This window comes from Nelumbo lutea, chromosome 1 (genome assembly GCF_056320005.1).
Source record: "Nelumbo lutea isolate HS-2025 chromosome 1, American lotus-T2T, whole genome shotgun sequence".
Lineage (NCBI taxonomy): Eukaryota > Viridiplantae > Streptophyta > Magnoliopsida > Proteales > Nelumbonaceae > Nelumbo > Nelumbo lutea.
The window spans coordinates 212,317,685-212,342,731 of record NC_142684.1 but is presented as its reverse complement, the minus strand read 5'-3'; the positions used below and the strand labels follow the sequence as shown (position 1 = coordinate 212,342,731).

Here is a 25,047-nt window from a genome sequence, read left to right as displayed (position 1 = left end):
CTTCAAACAACATTTCCTCACCCACCTTTGATGTATTTGTGTTTCAACAAATCATGCCACTATGCAAGGTAATTGTAGAATCCCTTAGACTATGGTGCTTTTGATCATATAGCCAGCATGTCTAACCTATTTAGCTCATACCAACTTCTTTTTGGCTGTTAAAAGATATCCCTTGCAGATGGGTCCCTTGCTCCTATTGTAGGCAAGGGGAACATCATGTTAGAATGATATGTTAGAAGGCTTGAGTGTGTTCGGCTTATAAGAATTCCTATTAGCCCATTCTTATGTTAAACTTATCTTGTAACTGGGCCTTTGTTAATGGGCCTAATCTTGTTCATGTCTTAAGTCTTCTGGGTGTCCCATCACTAATCAGGGGTATCCCAGTAAATTCTTGTACTTTGTACTTCACTTATATATAAATAAAGGCATGGTCAACTGCAAGTACAGTTCGACATTTCCAGCATCTTTTCTTCTTCCACTCTTTTCTGCTACTTCGACTACAGTGGTTCAGCTTTCATGGTATCAGAGCATTGAGCACCTTCCTGGTTACTGCCGACGTCATCTCCTCCTTCTTGCTGTATTTCATTTTTTTTTTATCTGGGTTGCTGCTGTGAAACCCTAGGGTTGCAAGAGAACAACACAAGGTTCAACCTAGGGTTTCCCTTGGTTGTAGGGCGCAAGGGAGGTAAGACCCTGAAGCTGGAGTCCTACTAGTTTCTAGTAGTTAGCAGCTATTCGGCTGATAAGTAGAGGTCTGTATAGGACAGACCTAGTTGAGGACTGATTTCAGCAATCCTAGTGTTGTCTGTAAGGAGGGGAACTCCCTTTACAGTTGCAGTACTCGAAGTTCAAGTGGAGTCTGCATAGCACAGGTCGGTTACCAGCCCAGAACACCTTTGCTGCTGTAACAGAACTGCATCAGAACTGTGACCGTCTCGGCAAGTCTGAAACTGTGTTGCGAGCTGTCAGGACCTGCTGAGGTTACTTCGGCTAATCAGAACCTGCATCAGAACTGGTTCAGAAAGACCTTTACAGAACTGTGGAGACTTCAGTTACAGATCATTTCCAGGTTGGATACTAGCCCTACTCCATCTCTGTGAACTGGCTCAGTTACAGACTTTTCCTTGTTGCTGTACCCGAACTGATTTAGTCCAAGTGAAGCCTATCTGGTGTGCTATCAGCACTGTGAACTCTGTGACTACTTTGGCCAGCCCTAACCAGAACCACCCAACAATGCTGTGAACAACTCCTTGACCGAAGTCAGGATGTCATCACTATCCGGTGAAGTTTCCTCTAAAGATAACAGACCTGTTATAAGGTCATCAAACCTGGAGAACCCTAATCTGCATAGCTTGCAGATTACAAGTGTGCTATTGGATGAGTATAATTTTAGAGAGTGGTCTGTCTCAGCAAGACTGTTCATTACCTCTCGTGAACTCACAGGCTATTTGGATGGAGATAAAAAGGAACCAGAAATCAGCAGCCCTAAATACACTGTGTGGTGCAAGGAAAATACCACAGTTATGTCTTGGTTGCTGGCCTCCATGACTCCTCGGGTAGCTAGAACTGTCCATCATTTTCCTACAGCCACTAAAATCTTGGAGAAAATATCTAAGACATATGGCCAAAAGAAGAATAATACTAAAATCTACAGGCTGAACCAAGACATTGTAGCCCTAAGGCAAGGAGACATGTTTGTGGTAACATACTTTGCAACACTGGAAGGTCTCTGGGAAGAGCTTGACCATCACATGATTTTGGATTGGAAAATGCTAGGGATAAGGAGAGACATGACAAGAAGATTGAGGAGGGCAAGGCCTTCAAGTTCCTAGCAGGCTTAGACCCTATATATGGAGGTGTAAGGTCACAGATTCTAGGGAGAGATGAATTACTTGAGTTTCATCATGTTTACTACCTGGTGAGGAATGAAGAAGTAAAGAGAAAGGAGATGCAGGTTGACTCCCAGACACAAGCAACAAAACTATCTGGAGAACATTCAGCCTTAGTCTCCACTAAGGGAAGCAGATTTTCAGACAAGAAGTCCCTCAAGTGTACCCATTGTGGTGGTGAGAAACATACAAAGGAGAAATGTTGGGTCTTGTACCCTCATCTGAAGCCAGCTGCTCTGAGAAAGGAAAAAAGGCAACATAAGGGCCACACAACAAGTGGGAATCTTGCCACCAACAATAGTAGTGACATCTCACTAGTACTCAGCCCGTGTCCTCTTCCACCACAAAGCAGGTTGCTGATTCCTCTGGACCAAGTACCTTGGGCTTTACAGCTAGTGAGGTAGAGGTTCTCAGCCGGGCATTTGCCCGTCTGAAGAACAATCCTTTAGCTTCCAGCTCTCTTGCCAAATCAGGTACAACCTTTGCATTTAGTGCAACTAGTTCCATTAATTCTAGCTCTTGGGTGATTGACTCAGGAGCCACTGACCATATGACACATATGTCCTCATTATTCTCCTCATATCATTTATTGTCTGGCCAGGATAAGATTAAAGTAGCTGATAGGTCCCTCTCCACCATCTCGGGAAAGGGAGTGGTTGGCCTAAGCAAGGATCTCTCTCTTAAATCAGTCTTACATGTTCCTAGTCTTACATCAAATTTGTTGTCTGTTTCAAAGCTTACAAGAAATTTGAATTGCAGTATAACTTTTTTTCCCTCTCATTGTGTTTTCTAGGATAGATTGACGAGGACAACAATTGGGAGTGGTCATGAGTATGAGGGCCTCTACTATTTTGATGCAGATGTCAGTTCAGCACTGCAAACTTCTGCTACTACTAGTCCAGAAAGTGTGGAGTCAAGAGCTAGGCTACACTTGTGGCATGCTAGGCTAGGTCATTTGTCTTTTTCTTCTTTAGCAATGTTGTTTCCCGATTTATGTAAGGGCATTCCGAGTTAAAGTGTAGTTTGTGATGTGTCAAATGTCAAAACAATGCAGATCAATGTATCCAATTTCTAGTAATGAAATTCAAGCCCCTTTTGATTTGGTCCATTCTGATGTTTGGGGTCCTTCACCCATTGTCTCCATTGATGGCTTCCGTTATTTTATCAGTTTTATTGACCATTATTCTCGGTGCACCTGGATTTATCTGTTAAAAGGACGTGAAGAAGTTCCACGGATAACTATGATGTTTTGCAAGATGGTTGAAACACAATTTGATAAGAAGATTAAACAATTCCGTTCAGACAATGCAGCTGAATATTTTGAAAGATGCTTGAACTCATTCATGGAAGACGAAGGCATGTTACATCAATCATCATGTGCTTACATCCCTCAGCAAAGTGGAGTTGCTGAACGCAAGAACAAGCACCTAATGGAGACAGCTCGAGCTTTACTTTTCCAGCACAATGTGCCCAAGCAATATTGGTCTCAAGCTGTTCTCACTACATCATACTTGATAAATCGGATGCCATCTAAGGTACTGGGTATGAAGACCCCTTTCTCTGTGTTGTGTCCCACTCTTCCTTTATTTCCTCTTCCCCCACGGGTTTTTGGATGTACATGCTTCATACATGTGAAGGATCCAAAGAAAACCAGGCTGGATCCTAAGGCTACAAAGGGAATTTTTTGGGGTTACTCTCCTACGCAAAAGGGGTATAAGTGTTATGATCCTGTCTCCAAGAAAAAATATGTCACCAGAGATGTAGTCTTTTTTGAGTTTCAATCCTATTTCCAATCTTCTCAGAATCCTCTTCAGGGGGAGACTAGTGGGATGGAAGAGGATTCTCATTCTCCCTCTTTTTTTGTTCCCCTTTCATCACTTTCCACTACTCCTAGCTGTACCATTCCGGGTCGACCTAGTGAGACTCCCGCTGTGCCAGTTACATCTCCAGCTTCAGCTGATGCTCTTGATGACCCCAACAGACAAGAGAAAGAGATACTTACATACAGTAGAAGGAAGAAGGGCCCTCAACCTCATGATTGCAACCAGTTGGACTTAGATCAATCTGTCTCCGCAATCCAAGGTAATTTTGACTCTTTCAATTCAGATTTGGATCTTCCCATTGCTCTCTGTAAGCCTGTTCGTTCTTGCACCACTCGGCATTCCATAGCTGATTATGTCTCTTACTCACATTTATCACCTGCCTATCATTCCTTTGTGCCTGCTCTTTCCTTTGTATGTGTCCCTTCCAGATATTCAGAGGCGGTATCTGATCCAAGATGGAAATAAGCCATGAATGAAGAGATGAAAGCCCTAATGAAAGCAAGAACATGGGAATTGGTGGACCTGCTAGAAGGGAAAGGCACTGTTGGGTGCAAGTGGGTATTCACAGTAAAACACAGGGAAGATGGGTCAATTGAAAGATACAAGGCCAGACTTGTGGTAAAGGGTTTTACACAAAAGGAAGGAATTGACTACAAGGAAACCTTTGCCCCGGTAGCAAATCTCAACACAATCAGGGTTCTACTGTCATTAGCTGCAAAATTCTCTTGAGAACCAGCTAGATGTGAAGAATGCTTTTCTTAATGGTGATCTACATGAAGAGGCATTCATGGAACCCCCATCTAGATATAATGTTGGAAAGAAGGTGTGTAAACTAAGGAAAGCTTTGTATGGTTTGAAGCAATCTCCCCGGGCATGGTTTGAGAGACTTTGTACGGCCATGAAGAAAGTGGGGTACACTCAGAGCAGTGCGGATCATACATTGTTTACAAGGAGACAGGATGAAAAACTTACAACTCTCATTGTTTATGTGGATGATATGGTGATTACTGGAAATGATGTGAAAGAGATGAAGAGACTGAAGGAGTTCTTAGCTTCAGAATTTGAGATCAAGGACCTGGGAAATCTGAAATATTTTCTCGGGATTGAAGTTGCTAGATCAAGAGAAGGAATCTACATATGTCAATGAAAATATGTGCTAGATCTCCTAGAAGAAACAGGCATGATGGGGTGCAGGCCAACAGACACACCAATAGAACCGAACCATGGATTACAAGAATCAATGGGTGAGGAATACTGTGATAAGGAAAAATACCAAAAATTGGTAGGAAAATTGATATACCTATCCCTCACTCGGCCAGACATTGCCTATGCAGTGCATGTTGTCGGTCAATTCATGCACTCAACAAAGACTCCTTATATGAGAGTAGTGGAAAGAATTCTAAGATACTTGAAAACTTGCCCAGGGAAAGGAATTCTATCTAGGAAGAACAACAAACTTGGAATTGAAGCCTACACTAATGCTGATTGGGCTGGGTCTGTTGGAGACAGAAAGTCAACCTCAGGTTACTGTACATTCTTGGGAGGAAACCTAGTCACATGGCACAGTAAGAAGTAGAATGTTGTGGCTAGATCAAGTGCAGAAGCAGAATACCGAGCTATGGCACACGGGGTTGCTGAACTCTTATGGCTCAGAACTTTCCTTAATGAGCTTGGTATCAAGACTGAAGGTCCTCTCAAGTTGTATTGTGATAATAAAGCTGCTATCAACATTGCCAATAATCCAATACAACATGATAGGACAAAACATATTGAAATTGATCGACACTTTGTAAGAGAGAGAATTGTTTCAGGGGAACTCTATGTGCCTTATACTCCATCAGAAATGCAGACTGCAGATGTATTAACAAAAGGGCTGGTAACTACAAAGTTCAAGGACATACTTGGCAAGCTAAACATGATTGATATCCACATTTAGCTTGAGGGGGAGTGTTAGAATGAAATGTTAAAAGGCTTGAGTGTGTTCGGCTTATAAGAATTCCTATTAGTCCATTCTTATGTTAAACTTATCTTGTAACTGGGCCTTTGTTAATGGGCCTAATCTTGTTTATGTCTTATGTTTTCTGGGTGTCCCATCACTAATCAAGGGTATCCCAGTAAATTCTTGTACTTTGTACTTCACTTATATATAAATAAAGGCATGGTCGACTTCAAGTACAGTTCGACATTTCTAGCATCTTTTCTTCTTCTTCTCTTTTCTACTACTTCGACTACAGTGGTTCAGCTTTCACATCAAAACCTCAAAACCCCTTGCTTTATCCTTTGTTCTCTATGTTCCTAAATTTAACATTTTTTCCTACCCATTGTGTCTTTTAGGACTTTAAGTCTCAAAAGATGATTGGGAGTGACCATGAGGTGAATGGGATATACTTGTTAGATATACCTGGTAAAAGTCTAGTACCACCTCAAGGAATTGCTTTGGAGTCTATTTCATTAGAATTTGTTAATCAAGTCATGTTATGTCATTTATGTTTTGGTCATCTTTCTTTTCCTACTTTGAGTCATTTGTTTCCAAAACTATTTAAAGGAATAACTTTCTATATACTTCATTGTGAGTCATGTGAACTTGTAAAGCATTGTAGAAATTCTTATCCATTAAGTAATAAAAGATTGGCTTCCTTTTATATTGTGCACTATGATGTGCGGGAGCCTTACCGTTTACCTGCTATGGGTGGCTACAAATAAACTATTCTTTTTGTTGACAATTTCTCCAAATTTACTTGGATTTACCTCATGCATTCTCATGATGAAGCTCCACCCATTGTGTGGAATTTCCATAAATTTATTCTTACTCTGTTTAACATTCGTATCAAAATATTCCGATTTGATAATTCTAAGGAATATTTTAAAAAGAACATTTCATCATACCTTGATACCTTTGGGGTTGTTCATTAGAGCTCCTATACCTACACTAATGGAGTGGCGAAAGGAAGAATCATCATGTGGTTGAAGTTGCTAGGAGCCTTGTTTTGCATCCCATGGTCCAGTAAAATTTTGGGGAGATGTTGTTCTTATTGCCACCTATTTGATAAACCGTATGACTTTTTGAGTTTTGGGTTTCAAGTCATCTTTTAATTTCCTCTTACATAATGAGGATATTTTCCCTCTTCCTCTTCAGGTTTTTGGTGTTCTTTCTATGTTCACATTCCCAGCCATCAAAGGCGTAAGTTTGAACCTAAGGCCCATTAACATTAACAAAACAATAAAATAAAACAAGAAATAAAAAGACACTAGGGCCCATTTGGCTCAATCTCTCTACAAGAAATTGAAAGAAATGATGAAGGCATGTTCATTTCCCAAAGGACCCAGCCCAAAAAAGTGTGTACTCTCTAAAAAGGACCAAACCAGACTACAAAACTTTGAAGGACCGATCCCTAAGATCACCTTATTCAATTGGCTGGATTAGGGCTAAATGAAAGAAGAAACCTAGATTGAGACTAGGCTCTGATACCAAGTTGTTGATCTAAGTACACTTAGTCTTGATAGTTTTATGTATTTGAATCAGAAAAGAAATAGTTGCAGCACTGAAAACAAAGTGGAGAAATAGAGAGAAGAGAAGAGAGATTGGGAAGAAGAGATTGCAGGGCTCTCTATAGAGTCTCCATCTTTTATACGTTATGTAATAAAAGGTAAACTACAAGTCTGCCCCTACTTAGGTGGCAGTAGTTATAATGTCTTAAATGAAATAGGCCAGGCCTAATAATAAAGCACAATAGTAAAGAAACATAACATAGGGCACAATAAAAACAGAAAAGATCACTCCGTTCTACAATTACATAGAAAAGTAAGAAGCAAATCATAGTGGTGACATCAAGTGTAGAACTTGAATATGAAGACATGGATAAAGAGTTTGTTTGATGAGTGGGGCTTTCTGGTTTTATGAACAATGTCTCAATTGTAACAAGATAGCTGTTAATATTGCTTATAACTCATTTGTGAAAAGATTGAATGGGGTAAAATGTGTCTCTCATTTATAAGCTCCAAAAAGCAATTGGTTGGCAAGTTGGATATGCATGACATATATACTGTTCTTGAGGGAGATTGTTATAATTCTTAGTTTATTGGTTATTTAAGTTTTTGTCTATATGGGAAAGGTAAATTACAATTATATACAGAGAATTATTCTACGCCAAACAACCTATTATAATACTGTACATCTTTACTAGCTCATTCCTTCAGCCTATGAATTGGCTGTAACTAGCTTTCCTAGACTAATTGGGTAGGTTACCAAATAACCTACCTAATAAAACAAAGCAAATGGGAAAGTTTTGACCCCTCTCAAATTTATTCTCAATATGGTACTAAGTTCTCAATAGCAAGATATTACATTAATATTTCTAGGGCCAGCCACATCAATCTCAATTTATTCCCAATAAGACTAATCAGTAGGAGATTTGTGTAACAAGTGATACCTTGCTCTGGAAGTTTCGCATAGTCAGCACTAGAGTATCACGCATTCTGCACAAAAAATAAAAGCATCATTATATTGAGAACTTGGGAAAATTTTTGGTATATGTCATGTGATGCATTTTTCTTTTTGTACTTTGACACGGGCAATTTTGTCCAGTCAGCTATTTTATAAGAAACTCTAATATAAAGTGGGTGCCACCACTTATGATAGCTTTCTGACTTTCTCATTATCCTCTAAATTCTTCTGATTCTCTCCTCCTCTTATTCTTTTACTTGTGGATATTCTATGACAGATTACATGGTATCAGAGCATAATTTGTCATAGCAAGGACTAGTTTCTCTCTCCTTAGAAGATCTTATTGACTGGATCCTGCAAGAACAGAAAATACTAGTACCAGGACTGATTGGATTACTTTTTTCCCCTTTTTTTCTTATTTTCCCTTGGTTGTGAGACCAAGATTTATTGTCTGGGATTTCTGTAGCAGTGAACAAAGCATGTGAGAGTGCTGTTAGGGTGTCTTTTTCTGGTAGCAAGCAAATCTGTGTCATGGGGATCTGTAGGGCTGCAGTTATGCTTTAAGAAGGCCCAGAAAGGTGCAGTGGCCATCTGTTGTACGCAGGGGAGTGTTTTCTCTGCCCTTTTTTCTCAGTTTCTGATTGTTGAAAGAAGTTAATATGGTTACAGCATACTGGAGTACTAATATCTGTGTGAACCGGTAATGGTTTAGGCGAGACAGCAGTGGTCTGGAGTTTAAAAGATTGTTTTGTGCGGTTGTGGGACTGTTAGAGGTGTGCAAAGGGTGTTATAACAGCTTGTGTTACTGTTCGAATTTTCTGGCAGTGTGCTAGGGTGCTACTTAAAGTTTGCAGCAATGTCTTCAGAAAGTTTTGTCACTTCAACTTCTTCTGGAGGGCAATTTTCTTCTAGTGGTAGAATAGACAGTTTGAATTTTCCCGTGTCTACTGTTCTTCTTGATGGGCTGAACTACTTGGAATGGTCTAATAGTGTGAAAATGTTTGTTGCAGCCACTGTAAGATGCCAAGGCACACAAAAGAATTTTGTTGGGACATGATTGGCAAGCCCAAGTACCAAGGGAAGTAGAGTAGAAGGTCTAATGCAGATAATATTGTCTCCTCCATAACTAAGAAAGTAGCAGGCTAGTTAGGGAGGCACCTTCCCATAATTGTCAAGGCAGCACGCCTAGGCGACAAAGCACCCTTGGAGGCTCGCCTCGCCTAATTGCCAAGCTGTTTTCTATACTGTGTTAGACAAAACTTTTATATTCTTATTTTTTGAGGTTATAATTTTAAAATAGACATTTTTAAACTAAAATATTCATTTTGTGTGTTTATATATTAATTTCTTTTTATTATTTTCTTATTTGTTAGGCTTTAATCAAGACATACATTGCTAAATGCTGTATTGAATCCTGAAAGACTTCAAAACCTGAACCAATAAGGAAGAACTTAAAATGTAGTCTAACCAACACATTTACTTCTTTTTCTTTACTAATTTTGTGTGTCTATACTACTTTTTTTCTCATGAATATGTTGATTTTCTATACTTCAACATGAAGTTATATACTTTTCTCATGAAAATTATGGATAATTATTAAGGAAATATGATTATGGAACCTAGGGAACTACCCTGGGATACATATTATAGAAGAGATGGGCCGAATAGCCCATAGACTGTCATTTCATGTTATGTTATTCTAGGCCTTATTCTGGGCCCATACTCTATAATGTTCTCTTTTTGTAATTTCTTGCCCACTCAAGGTCTCTCTGTAATATTTCAAAGATTAACTTAATAAAATGTTTAGAGTGTTAGAGGGAGGTTTAGTTCAAACCTCTCACTCTCTAACTCTCATTGCCGCCAGCTCTCTCTCTCTCTTCTTCTTCTTAATCATCTCTTGTTTGTTTATTTTCTGGTTTGCATCTAATCTCAAGCAGTTCCATACAACAAGAGGACTGTTTTTCAACTTGGTATCAGAGCGGGCCATTGCTTGGCGTGACCCTCATGTGGTTCTAATTCAGCCAACTGCATGAGGAGGTTCTAGGGCTGAAAGTTTACAGTCATTCGCCTGGTTATTGGAGGTCATTGGAGGGTGCCCAAGTCTCTACACACTTGGAGAAGGGTTCGGTGACCAGGAAGAATCAGAGAGCAAGGTGTTCGGCCTGATTTGAAATCAAAGAAAAGGATTTCGAAGTTATCTCAGAGAGCAAGGTGTTCGGCCTGGTTTGAAGTTCAAATCCGAGATTCTCTTACTGTAAGTTTCTTAGTTTTTTGCTGGGTTATTTTTGTTGCTTGGGAGGACTGTTAAAGCATTCAAACCCCTCCTCCATTCTGCCCTATTGTTGCTGGACCGATTCAACTCAGAAATTTCTGGGTTATTTTGGAAGAGCAGTTCGACTGTTATTGGACTGCCAAGCCGTTGAAACTGATTTGGACTAAGTGGTACTAGTCTCATTTTCAGCCCAGCCTCTTCTTGGACCTATACAAAACACTATTGAACTGATTTCTTCTAGTTAAGAGTAGGTTGTTAACCACTGCACACTGAGTGTTTGACAAAAGGTCTCTTAAGGACTGTGGACTTTTTTTCTTTCTCTTTGGAACAACGGTTGTTGGGGACCTGAAATACTTTGTGTTTGGGGGTTTGCTGGTTGTCCCTTGCAGGCTGAAACAATATAGAAAGAGCTACCACCAAGCTGGACTGTCACAATTATCAAGATTGAACTGATTCTGTGAGCTAGTTGTTGTTGCCTATTCAGCTCAAACTAAGCTCATCAAGAACCCCAGTACCTTGGAAAACTTGTTAAAATCCTAATTGGAGTCTTTGCATGATGAATTTCTCAAACCTTGAAAACAAGAATGCTGCTGAATATGGACAGACTTTGGGAACCCTAGCCGATCCTATGTTGGCTGTAACTACAGTTAAACCTGATGGGACCAACTACTTGGCTTGGTCAGTCAGTGAAAATCCACATTTGTAGCAAAGGAAAATGGGGTTTTATTTCTGGGAGCAAGAAAGCTCCTCCAGAGGATGATCCATCTTATGAGAGATGGATGCAAGAAAACTACACAGTGATTGGGTGGCTTGTGAATTCAATGCAGCCACATATTAGTCAACATTATCTTTGGATGAACTCGGCTAAGGAAATCTGGGATAGTGTTGTAGAAACTTACACCTAGAAGTTGAATGTTGCCAGAGCCTACAAACTGAGAAGTGATGTGAAGAATCTAAGGCAGGGGGAGAAGTCACTTGCAGCAACCCTGAAATCTCTATGGCAAGAGATTGATTTGATAGAGGCTGTGACATGGGATACCCCTAATGATGCTGAAACATACAAGAAATTAGTTGAAAGGAACAGGGTCTTTGAGCTCTTGACAGGGCTGAATTTTGAATATGACATCACGAAGCAAAACATTTTGTCGAAGGAAGAGGTTTCATTGCCTCAAGCATATGCTTTGGTCAGCAGTGAAGAGAGTAGGAAGCAAGTGCAGGTTTAAGGAGTCAGTATCAATGATCATTTTGCAAATATGGAAATTAAACCCAAAGGGGTTACAGGTGCTCCCAGTGGCACAGGAAAGAAGGAGGTGGTGTGTGAATATTGCAAGAAGCCGAAACACACCAAGGACAAGTGTTGGAAATTGCATCCCAGTCTTGTCCCTATCCGATTCTAGAAAAAGAATGATAGTAGAAAGACAGGAAGTGCACATGCAGCCACAAGTATAGATACAGAGGTTCAGTCTGTCAATGCACATTTGGCAGCCATGAAAGCTGAATATGAGAAGTTTGAAAAGATGATCAGCCAGCTTGAAGGTGTAACTTCATCATCCAACCCTTCTGGAAGTCCTGCCACCACCGCATTTGCTCACTTAGGTATAAGGGCTTTTGTTAACCATGCATCCACCTCAGGTAATCCCAAGACCCCTTGGATCATTGACTCAGGTGCTTCTGACCACATGACCAACATTTCCACTTTGTTTGTTTCATATGATTTGCTTTCTGGTCGTGACAAAATCACCTTAGCTGATGGTTCTCTTGCCCCTATTTCTGGCAAGGGAACTGTCAAGGCTACAGACTCCTTACTCTTATCTTCCACTCTTCAGGTACCAAATTTAAATACCAACTTATTATCTGTAAGTAGCTTGACCAAGTCATTGAATTGTTGTGTAACATTTTTCCCTTCTCACTGTGTGTTTCAGGACCTGAAGTCTCGGAAGGTGATTGGGAGTGGCCATGAAGCGAATGGAATATACTTGCTCGACACCCCTGGCCAATGCTTTGATCATCCCAAGAATGTTGCTTTTGGTTCTACTTCATTAGAGTCAGTCAGTCAAATTATGTTGAGTCATTGTCGGTTGGGTCATTTACCTTTTTCTGCTTTAAGTCATTTACTTCCCAAACTGTTTAAGGGAGTCAGTGTGTCCAGTCTCAATTGTGAGTCATGTCAGTTGTCAAAGCATTGTAGAAACAATTACCCTATGAGCAATAAAAGATCTTTTTTTCTTTTTCACATTGTGTACTCTAATGTGTGGGGGCCTTACCACTTATCCTCTATGGGGGGCTACAGATATTTTATCCTGTTTATTGATGACTTTTCTAGATTCACTTGGATATACTTAATGAAATCCCGAGATGAAGTCCCAAGACTTGTGAGGCAATTTCATGAGCTTGTTTTAACTCAATTTGATACCAGAATTAAGGTTTTCAAATCTGACAATGCAAAAGAGTATTTTGAGAAGAGTTTATCCTTGTATCTCTCTGACATGGGGGTTATTCACCAAAGCTCTTGTGTTAGAACCCCTTAACAAAATGGAGTTGCTGAGAGGAAAAATAGACATATTGTTGAAATTGCAATGAGCCTTTTGTTTGCCTCACATGTTCCCACAAGATTTTGGGGTGATGCTGTACTTACTGCTACTTATCTCATAAATCGTATGCCATCCAGGGTTTTAGGGTTTAAATCCCCCTTCAGTCTTCTTCATCCAGACAAGGATCTCATCCCAATTCCTCTTCGTGTGTTTGGCTGTACCTGTTATGTTCACATTCCAAGTGTGCAGAGACATAAGTTTGAACCAAACCCCACAAATGCATCTTCCTTGGTTACTCCCCCACACAAAAGGATTATTGTTGTTTTGATCCAAAGACTGGCACCCGACATGTCTATATGGATGTTACCTTTGATGAACTTTCTCCTTTTTATGGTTCCTCTCAAGAAGGACATTGTCAACAGGGGGAGAGTCAGTCACAAGTATTTGCTCTTCCTCTTCCTGTCCCAGTTGAGTCTCTTGACAAGCCTGTATCCTCATCAAATGAATCAAAGGAGGATCACCCACTACATTCCCGTTGTCCTAGTGCCCCTATTTCTTTACCTCCTCGTCCTACCCATAATTCCAAAGTGTATCAAAGGCAGCGATCCAGGAATGAGCAAGTAGTTTCCCTTACAACAGATGAGGCTCATACATTCACAATCACAGATGAGATAACAAGTACTGCTTCAGCCCCCTTGGAATCATCCTTCCCAAATCTTGATGTCCCCATTGCTGTTAGGAAAGGAAAGCGGAAGTGCCCTGCACACTGCATTTCCAAACACCTTCCTTATGACCTACTTTCTCCTTCATACTTTGCCTACCTCTCTTCAGTTGCCTCTAACCCCATTCCTAGGTCTATATCAGAAGCTCTTGGGATTCCAGAATGAAGAGATGCCATGAAGTTTGAAATGGATTCTCTACACAAAAATGGTACTTGGGAGGTGGTGGACTTGCTTGAAGGGAAGGACCCAGTTGGGTGCAAGTGGGTTTTTACCATTAAATACAGGGCTGATGGGACAATTGAGAGGTACAAGGCCAGACTTGTTGCAAAAGGCTACACACAGACATATAGGATTGACTACCTGGAGACTTTTGCCCCTATTGCCAAGATGACATCTGTGAGGGTTCTTTTATCTCTGGCAGCTCACTTTGATTGGCCTCTTTATCAGTTATATGTAAAAAATGCATTTCTGAATGGTGACTTACATGAAGAGGTCTACATGTGTCTCCCTCTAGGAATGTATGGGAAAGATATGCAAGGAAAGGTATGTAAATTGAAGAAATCACTTTATGGCCTCAAACAGTCTCCTAGAGCTTGGTTTGAGAGATTTATAGCTGCATTTGTTAAATTCAGCTATCTTCACACACAGTCAGATCATACGCCTTTTGTGAAGAAAAGTCTATCTCTAGCAGTGTATCTCATTGTGTATGTTGATGACATTATAGTGACTGGTGATGATGCCTCAGGCATTCTGGCCCTTAAGTCTTTCCTCCGTACAAAATTTGAGATTAAGGATATGGGGGAGTTGAGATACTTCCTTGGCATAGAAGTTGCTAGATCCAAGGATGGGATTCTTATTTCCCAGAGGAAATATGTCCTTGATTTGTTGTCTGAAACTGGGAAAATGGGTGCAAGACCAGCTGCAACTCCCATTGATATGAGTCACAAACTTTCAGCTTCGGATGGAACTTTGTGAAAGAATGGTAGGATCCATCTAATGGACGCCAAGAAAGGTGCGGAATGGGGGGCAAATTTCAAAAAAATTTCCTACCTTCTTCCAACTGGGAATCATATTCCCTAAATTTAGAATACATTATTCAAGGATCCTACTTGAACCAAAAACAAACCAGATCTGAACCAAAATGAAACAGGAAGGATTATACCTGATTCGAAGAAATAATATCTCCCAAAGTTGGTGTTCACGCCCAAAGAAGTAACCAAGATCCGCTCCTGCTGAAGATGACACAGCTGTGGATGGAACGGAACCAGCAGGGTGCGTCCTACACACTGGATTCTTCACAAGAACCCTCTGGAAACCTTGAACACCGAATCCTTTTGTCTTTCTTGCAAGACTATTGTCAAGAACTGCTTTCTTGACTTCCTGTTGCTGCAAAGATCCAATCTTCCAACAGGTAGTGGCGGCGGTTGAAGGTGGAGAACTCCAGGGACGAAGAGGGCAAAATTGTCTCTTCTCTCTGGAGTCTATGAGAGATCAAATCTCAGATTGCAGGATGTGTTTCTTGTTTACTCCAACCCCCTAGTTCGAAATCTGATATTTCTGATAGGGTTTTCTCCTCATTCTTCTTGATTAAGAAACCTCCCAATATTTTGGGAGTTATCCCAATCCAAATCAGTATTTGGATAGAGGTTAATCTTAATCCTATCAATAGATTAAGTTAGTTAACTCCTGATCTTATCAGGAGGCTACCAGATTCAAATCTAATTTGAATTTGGTCTCTTAGAGTGGATAAGGTCAAAGACCCAATCCTTTTACTAACACTAATCACATATTCGCCCTATGAACTGGTGATCATATCAGCCTAGTTCGAAATGGGCTTTTGGCCCATTAAGTGTTCAGTGTTTAACTAGTTTCCAAACTACTGTCCAGTTGGGCTTCTTTGTATGGCGTGGGACCCAAGCATTGATCTACACACCAGCCACATGGGTTCGGCCCAGCCTTTATTACAAGGCCCAGCCAAATTCACTGAAAGACTCAGTGACCCCCTTGAGCCCATCACATGGACCCTATGGGCCCAACACTTACATTAAGTGGTCCCTGGGCCAAGCCATCTTATAAAAACCCAGGGACTGTGGGCAGGTACAAGATTAGCCCATCAGGTATTATCCTAAATGGTCTTACACTTAACCTCTCAGCCCTTAATGATCAAGCACTACCCGACAAGAGAAGACCTCTCTCTCAGTTGCAAGGAACAGTGCCGCACTCTCTACTCACATGGATCCCGGGAATTAAAACCTTTTGCAAATCTTTTGAAACCGTACATATACATATATATATATATATATATATATATCTTATTTTTGCAAAACAAAATTCCAATGATTGAAATCAACTGCCGATCATTACCATTGTCCGACAAAGGGGCTGATCCTGTCACTATGATCACTCACTCAGATGAATTCTCAGACTGCCCCGACATGTCCAGGTTTTGACCCCCACTAAGAATCTCACTGATTGACACATCAAAGATAGCCCGATCCGACACCTAGTGATGTGTCATAATCGAGTCTAGGGGTCAGGTGTAACTTTCCAGCTTTGCCCATCTGTCTCCAAGGTCTAGGGCAATACTGGAAATCTGGTCCGGTTCAAGGGTTAAAGCAATCCCATACTGCATGTGCCTTGGGTCTTACCCTAATGGCTGAAACAAGCCATCCCAACACTTGGTGGCACACCAGTATCAGCTTTGGCAGGATAAATCTCCCCAGACTTATCCAATGGCTGTGAACATTTAAAACTAACACAAGTTTCTATAAGTGTCCAATTTTAGGGTCTTACACAAAATTATACCAAACAACATGAATCAAACATGCACTTTAATTTATTTCCACTAAATAACAAAAGTACATCAAATCCGATTGAAGCTAAGGGCATACAAGACTATCTAACACTTTGTTGGAAGACAAAGGGGTCTTTCAGAGACTTCTTGGGAAGCTTCTGTACCTGTGCATGACTAGGCCAGATATTGCGTAGGCTGTCAGTTGTATTAGCCAGCTCATGCATGCTCCTAGAGATACTCATATGGCAGCAGGAGAACAGATTTTGTGCTATCTGAAAGGCTCTCCAGGAAAGGGAATTCTATTTACCAAGCATGGTCATCTGAAACTTGAAGCCTATACTGATGCTGATTGGGCTGGAAATATTGATGATAGAAGATCTACTTAAGGGTATTGCAGTTTGGTGGCTGGTAATGTTGTCGCTTGGAGGAGTAAGAAACAGTCAATTGTGGCTCAATCCCCCAGAGAAGCAGAGTATAGAGCCATGGCACATGGAGTCTCGAAATTGTTGTGGCTAAGGTCCTTAATGGAAGAACTTGGGATTGATCATGACAAACCCATGATGTTGTACTGTGATAATCAGGCTTCCATCAACATTGCGCACAACCCGGTACAACATGATAGAACCAAACATATTGACGTTGATAGACACTTTATTCGAGAAAGAGTCTCCTCCGGTGAAGTGTGTCTTCCATTCATTATTGCTGAAGGACAATTGGCAGATTTCCTCACCAAGGGCATTTCCAAGGCAAGACTTCAACATGACACTGGCAAGCTGGGCATTATTAACATCTATGCTCAGCTTGAGGGGGAGTGTAGAGGAGATGGGCCGAATGGCCCATAGACTGTCATTTCATGTTATGTTATTTTGGGCCTTATTCTGGGCCCATACTCTCTAATGTTCTATTTTTGTAATTTCTTACCCACTCAAGGGCCTCTCTGTAATATTTCAAAGATTAACTTAATAAAATGTTTAGTGTGTTAGAGGGAGGTTTAGTTCGAACCTCTCACTCTAACTCTCATTGCCACCAGCTCTCTCTCTCTCTCTTCTTCATCTTAATCATCTCCTGTTTGTTTATTTTCTGGTTTGCATCTAATCTCAAACAATTCCATACATCAAGAGGACTGTTTTTCAACTCATATTTTTACTTGAAAAAATCCATCGCCTAGGCGATGCCTAGGTGCCCACCTAGGCGACTAGGCGACAGGGCACCCCCTTGTCACCTAGTCTTGCCTTGGCACCTTGAAAACTATGCTCCTTCCTCGTTCAGCCTATGGGTTTTGTACCTAAGGACAAGGTTTAAAATGTGTATTATTATATCATTCATATCGGGTCGATATGGGCCAGTCTTGAGTACGTATTGCCCAATACAGGCTTGATACAACCCAATACAATGTAAGTATCGGCTCTACCAGTTGAATTTTACCATTTTCAAATTCAAATTTTATTTCCCTCCCATTCTCTCAATTAAACTACTCTTAATTAAGTCTTACAAATCACTTTTAATTTAGTCTTAAATGGAATTAAAGGCAACATACAATTTTGAATTTGAATTAAATGTAACATTTAAGGCTATATTTAAGACAATGTTCAAATTTGAATTTGAATTTGACATGCCACTAAAATATCCCATTAAAAATCACAAATAGGAGGGTAATATGATTCGAACCCTAGTCATTAACTTATAATGACCACAAGTTGACCACTACACCATATATATAATACACATTTTGATATTAAGTATCTTTTCTCCTCTTAATGGATGTTTGTCAATAAATGGTAAAATTGATTATTAAAATTTATAAATTAATAAATATTAACACAAAGTAAATGTTTTTTTTTTAAATTAAGGTATATATTATACACATTTTAGTATAATATATACCTTGGAGTCATTGAAGCATTGAAGCCTAGCAACACATTTGTGATCTGTAGGCTGTGCAGATTTGGGTTCTCCAGATTAGGAGACCTCCCACTAGCCCTAACATCTCTAGAAGACACTTCCTCGGATATGAAAGACATCTTCTCCGACTTGCAAGAGTACCAAAAACTGTCACACAAGTTATATGAAACCACTTCAGACTTACGGAGCTTGCAGCACTGTAAACTCAGACTGGAGGGTCAGTATCAGGACTGAAATACCAAGTTCCACTCTGCTGTACTGCTCTAACTACTGCTGTTGCAAGCTGCCACCAAACTGCTGAAGCACCAAACTGAAACCCTTCTGCTGTATTTAGCCACTGTTGCCGCAGCCTGGACCTTACTGTTGTGGCTTCTACCACACGCTAACCACTGCTATTGCAGGCTGAACCCTCACCCACGAACTGTTCTGGGACTGCTGAGATCAGTCCTCCCTTCCAGATCTGTTCTACACAGATCTCACTTAGCCGAATGGCTACAACTTGCTATGTGTGTCTCTTAGGGCATCAGCTACTGGGACTAACTCCCCTTGGGCCCTACAACCAAGGGAAACCCTAGATATAGGTTCTGCTGGGTTCTATGGCCAGACCTAGGGTTTCTTTGCAGTACCAAGATAGAGAGAGGTGCGACGCAGCTGCTGTAACCAGGTGAGTTTTAGTGCTCTAATACCATGTTTGCCGAACTGAACCTGTCAACCTATCAGGGCACTAAAACTCGCCTGGTTATAGGTTCAGTTCGGCAGATAAGAGTTCTTATTAGCAAAGTTTAGGGACATGCTTGGCAAGCTAAACATGATTGATATCCATGCTTATCTTGAGGGGGAGTGTTGGATTGAAGTCTTTGTATGTACGAGTATTCGGCTGATAAGAGTTCTTATTAGCCTATACTTAAGTTTAAGTTGTCCTGTACTGGGCCTTTGTTAATGGGCCTAATCCTGTTTAATGTTTTAAGTTGTCTGGGTGTCCCATCACTAATCAGGGGCATTCTAGTAACTTCCTGTATCATTGTACTACATCATAATATAAATAATAGTACTGTCGACTGAGTAGTGTAGTTCGACATTCGAGCATCTCTTCTTCTTTTTCTCTTTTCTGCTACTTCGGTTACAGTAATTTAGCTTTCAGTGTTGCTAGACGAATACAACTTTAGGGAATGGTCTGTTTCAGCCATGCTCTTTATCACATCCCGGGATCTTACCGGCTACTTGGATGGGCAGAAGAAAGAACCTGAAATAGGGAGTGCTGAATATGCTATTTGGAGAAGAGAGAATGATATAGTCATGTCCTGGCTACTTGCTTCAATGACTCCAAGGGTAGCTAGGACCGTTCAACACTTCTCCACAGCTGCCAAGATATGGGAAAAGGTGTCTAAGACCTATGGGCAGAGAAAAACAACGCCCGAATCTATAGACTGAATCAAGATATTGTTGCCCTGAGGCAAGGAGATATGAGTGTTGCAACATACTTTGCTACATTAGAAGGACTATGGGAAGAGCTAGATCACCACCTCATCATTGATTGGGAGAATGCTAGAGACAAGGAGAAGCATGACAAACAAGTTGAAGAGTGTAGAGCATTCAAATTTTTGGTTGGCCTAGATCCAATATATGAGAACATAAGGTCTCAAATTCTGGGAAGAGATGAAATGCCCAACTTACAGAATGTCTACTACCTTGTGAGAAATGAAGAGGTGAAAAAAACAGATGCAAGTTGATGCTCAGACTAAACTAGTTGAACAATCTATAGAACATTCAGCCCTAATTTCTACAAATCAAAGGGGGAACAAGTTCTCTGACAAGAGACACCTGAAGTGTACAGACTGTGGGGGAGAAAAGCATGTGAAAGAGACCTGTTGGGTTCTCTATCCTCATCTGAAACTAGTTGCATTGAGGAAAGATAAGAAGCACCAGAAGGGCAAATCTGCAAGTGGAAACCTGGCAGTAAGTCACAGTGATGGAGGTTCCATGGGACAGACTACTAGTTCCCAAGGACATGGGTATATGGATTTCACAGTTGATGAGGTAGAGGTACTTAGCCGGGCACTGGCTCGCCTAAGGACAAATTCCCTTGCTTCCACCTCCCTTGCTAGATCAGGTATTTCTCCGCCTTTAGTGCAACTAGTTCCATAGATCCAGCCTCTTGGATTATTGATTCCGGTGCGACTGACCACATGACTCACATGTCTTCTTTATTTTCTTCCTATAATTTAATGTCTGGCCAAGACAAGATGAAGGTTGCTGATGGTTCCCTCTCTACCATATCTGGGAAGGAGTGATTGACCTAAGCAAGGACCTCTCACTCAAATCTGTCTTGCATATCCCCAATCTCTCTTCAAACCTTTTATCTGTTTCAAAACATACCAAGAATTTGAACTGTAGAATAACCTTTTTTCCTACTCATTGTGTTTTTCAGGACAGTTTGACGAAGAGAACGATTGGGAGCGGTCATGAGCTTGGAGCCATTAACTAAGCTACACCTGTGGCATGCTAGGCTAGGTCATTTACAGTTTACGTCATTGGAAATGTTGTTTCCGGAATTACTCCAAGGTGTTTCAAGTCAAAAGTTAGTCTATTAAGTCTGTCAATTATCAAAACAGTGTAGAACTGTGTATTCAACTTCTAGTAATGAAATTCAAGCACCTTTTGACTTAATCCACTCTGATGTTTGGGGTCCTTCTCCCATTGTTTCTATTGATGGCTATCAATACTTTATTAGTCTTATTGATCACTATTCTCGATGCACATGGATCTACTTATTAAAGACACAAGATGAAGTGCCACGGGTAACCATGGCATTTTGCAAAATGATTGAAACACAATTTGGCAAGAAAATCAAGCAATTCAGGTTAGATAATGCTACTGAATATTTCAAAAGGTCCTTAAATTTGTTTATGGAGGATGCGGGAATGATCCATCAGTCATCTTGTGCTAGTACTCCCCAACAGAATGAGGTTGCTGAGCACAAGAATAGACACTTATTGGAGACTGCACGAGCTTTACTATTTCAGCACAAGGTTCCAAAAGCCTATTGGTCTCAAGTAATCCTTATTGCATCATATCTGATAAACCGAATGCCATCTAAGGTCTTGGGGATGAAGACTCCTTTTTCTGTTCTTTGCCCTCACCTTCCTGTTTTTTCTCTTCCACCGAGGGTCTTTGGGTGTGTATGTTTCATACATGTCAAGGATCCGAAGAAGACCAAATTGCATCCTCGAGCTACGAAGGGAATTTTCTTGGGGTATTCTCCTACTCAGAAGGGATACAAGTGTTACGGTGCAGTCACTAAGAAAAGATATGACACATAAGATGTGGTGTTCTTTGAGTCTCAATCCTACTTTCCATCTTCCCCGGATCCTCTTCAAGGGGAGACTAGTGGGATGGAAGAGGACCCTCCTGTTGATCCTTCTATTCCCTCCTTTGTGCCCCTCTCTACCTCGGATCTTCCATCCTCTCCTCTTGATCCTCCTAGTTGTAGTATCCCAGGTGAATCCAATGAGGCTCCCATTGGCCCAGCTACTACTAGTGATGTTGCAAATGTTACTAAAGACTCCAGCAGGCAGCAGAAATATATCAGAATCACCTACAATAGAAGGAAGAAGAGTCCTCCAACTCATGACAACAACCAATTGGACTCGGATCAACCTGTCTCAGTAACTCAAGGTAATCCTATCAATTCCTCTGACTTGGATCTTCCGATTGCCCTTCGTAAGTCTACCCGTTCTTGTACTATCAGACACCCCATTGCTGATTTTGTGTCTTACTCACATTTGTCCCCTCGTTATTGTTCTTTTGTGTCTGCTCTCTTTTCTATGCATGTTCCTACTAGGTACTCAGAGACAGTGTCTAACCCAAAGTGGAAAGAGGCTATGAATGAAGAAATGAAGGCCTTAATGAAAGCAGGGACTTGGGAATTAGTAGATCTACCAGAAGGGAAAGACACTGTTGGATGCAAGTGGGTGTTCACTGTGAAGCATAGGGAGGATGGGTCCATTGAAAGATACAAGGCTAGACTCGTAGCAAAGGGATTTACTCAAAATGAAGGAATTGACTACAAAGAAACATTTGCTCCGGTAGCAAAACTCAACACTATCAGAGTTCTACTATCATTAACTGCAAATTTCTCATGGGAGCTTCATCAGCTGGATGTGAAGAATGCCTTTTTAAATGGTGATCTACATGAGGAGGTATTCATGGATCCTCCACCAGGTTAATAATTTGGCAGGAAAGTGTGTAGACTGAGAAAAACACTATATGACCTTAAACAGTCCCCTGGAGCTTGGTTTGAGAAGCTATGTGGAGCCATGAAGAAAGGTGGTTATACTCAAAGCGGGGTAGATCATACCCTATTCATAAGGAAGAGAAATGGGAAACTTACAACTCTCATCGTCTATGTAGATGATATGGTAATAGGGGATGATAAGTGTTGGATGAAATAGGGCTGTCGACTGAGAGTAGAAGAGGAAGAAGAAGAGGAACAGAAATGAAATGGGCGGCAATAATCACTTCGGCCAGCCCTAATCTATTATATATAAAGGCATTACATAATGTTACATGAATGGACAAGACTACCCCTGATTAGTGATGGGACACCTAGTCGAAATAAACATTAAGTAAGATTAGGCCCAGTAACAAGGCCCACTAACGAACGACTTAAGACCCAACAAAAAGTAAACATACAAACTAAGACAGCCGAACCAACACTCACCCTCAAGCTAAGCATGGATGTCAATCATGTTTAGCTTGCCAAGTAAGTCCACGAATTTCACTGTAGCTAGCCCTTTAGTCAGAACATCTGCAATCTGCATCTCGGAGGGAGTATAAGGAATGCAGAGTTCTCCTGAGACAACTCTTTCTCTAACAAAGTGACGGTCTATCTCAATATGTTTTGTTCTATCATGTTGCACTGGGTTATTTGCAATGTTGATGGCTGCCTTGTTGTCATAGTACAACCTGAGAGGGCACTCAATCTTTATTCCAAGTTCACCAAGCATGATCTTCAGCCATAAGAGTTCAGCAACACCATGTGCCATAGCTCGGTACTCAGCCTCTGCACTAGATCTTGCAACCACATTCTGTTTTTTACTCCTCCATGTAACTAAATTTCCTCCAACAAAGGTACAGTACCCAGAGGTAGACTTCCTGTCCCCAATAGAGCCAGCCCAATCTGCATCAGTATATCCTTCAACTTCAATTTTACTGTTTTTCCTTAACAGAATCCCTTTCCCTGGGCAAGACTTCAAATATCTGAGGATCCTTTCCACAACTTTCATGTGAGGGATCTTAGGAGTGTGCATGAACTGACTGACAACATGTACAACATAAGCAATGTCAGGGCGAGTAAGGGACAAGTAAATCAACTTCCCCACCAGCTTTTGGTATCTTTCCTTATCAGGGTAGTCATCTCCTACTAACACCTATAGACCATGATTCTGTTCTATTGGAGTACCGGCTGGCCTACACCCCATCATGCCTGTCTCTTGAAGAAGATCAAGGATGTATTTCCGCTGACATATATAGATGCCCACTTTGGATCTTGCAACTTCAATCCCAAGAAAGTATCTCAGTTGGCCCAGATCTTTGATCTCAAATTCAGCAACCAAAAACTCTTTTAGTCTTTTAATCTCTTCCTGATCATTCCCTGTAATTACCATATCATCCACATAGACAATAAGTGCAGTAAGTTTGCCATTTCTCTTCCTTATGAATAGGGTATGATCTGCTCCACTTGAGTGTAACCCCCTTTCTTCATGACTCCACATAGCTTCTCAAACCAAGCTCGAGGGGACTGCTAAAGGCCGTAAAGGGCCTTTCTAAGTCTACATACCTTCTTGCCAAAGACATAACCTGGTGGAGGATCCATGAACACCTCTTCATGCAGGTCGCCATTCAAGAAAGCATTCTTCACGTCCAGCTGATGTAGCTCCCATGAGAAATTTGCAGCTAAAGATAATAGAACTCGGATTGTGTTGAGTTTTGCCACCGGAGCAAAAGTTTCTTAATAGTCAATCCCTTCCTTTTGAGTAAACTCTTTTGTTACCAATGGACCCATCCTCCCTGTGCTTCACGGTGAACACCCACTTGCATCCAACAGTGCCTTTCCCTTCTAGTAGATCCACTAATTCCCAAGTCCTTGCTTTCATTAAGGCTTTCATTTCTTCATCCATAGCCTCTTTCCATTTTGGGTCAGATACTGCCTCAGTATACCTGGTAGGAACATGCACAGAAGATAAAGCAGACACAAAAGAACAATAACGAGGAGACAACTGTGAGTAAGACACAAAATCAACAATGGGGTATTTGATAGTACAAGAACGAGTAGACTTACGAAGGGCAATAGGAAGATCTAAGTCAGAGGAACTGATAGGATTACCTTGAGTTTCTGAGACAGGTTGATCCGAGTCCAATTGGTCACTGTCATGAGTTAGAGGACCCTTCTTCCTTCTGTTGTAGGTGATTCTGATATCTCTTTGCAGCTTGCCAGAGTCTTCAGTAATATTTGCAACATCACTAGTAGTAGCTGGTACAATGGGAGCCTCACTAGATTCACCCGGGATACCACAACTAGGTGGATCAGGAGGAGAAGATGGAAGACCTGAGGTCGAGAGAGGTACAAAGAATGGGGAAACAGAAGAATCCTCTTCCATCCCACTAGTCT

At 41.0% G+C, this 25,047-nt stretch overlaps 1 protein-coding gene across 13 annotated transcripts in view; it reads right to left on the bottom strand.

Annotated features, from left to right (window-relative positions):
• LOC148880830 (uncharacterized) overlaps positions 1-25,047 on the bottom strand; it is a 132,125-nt gene that overhangs the window by 2,711 nt on the left and 104,367 nt on the right. For all 13 annotated transcript variants that reach the window (XM_088962882.1, XM_088962880.1, XM_088962891.1 and 10 more), the window contains one exon: positions 8,143-8,188. In XM_088962882.1, the coding sequence (XP_088819008.1) occupies positions 8,143-8,188 (46 nt within the window). The remainder of the gene's footprint in view (positions 1-8,142; positions 8,189-25,047) is intronic.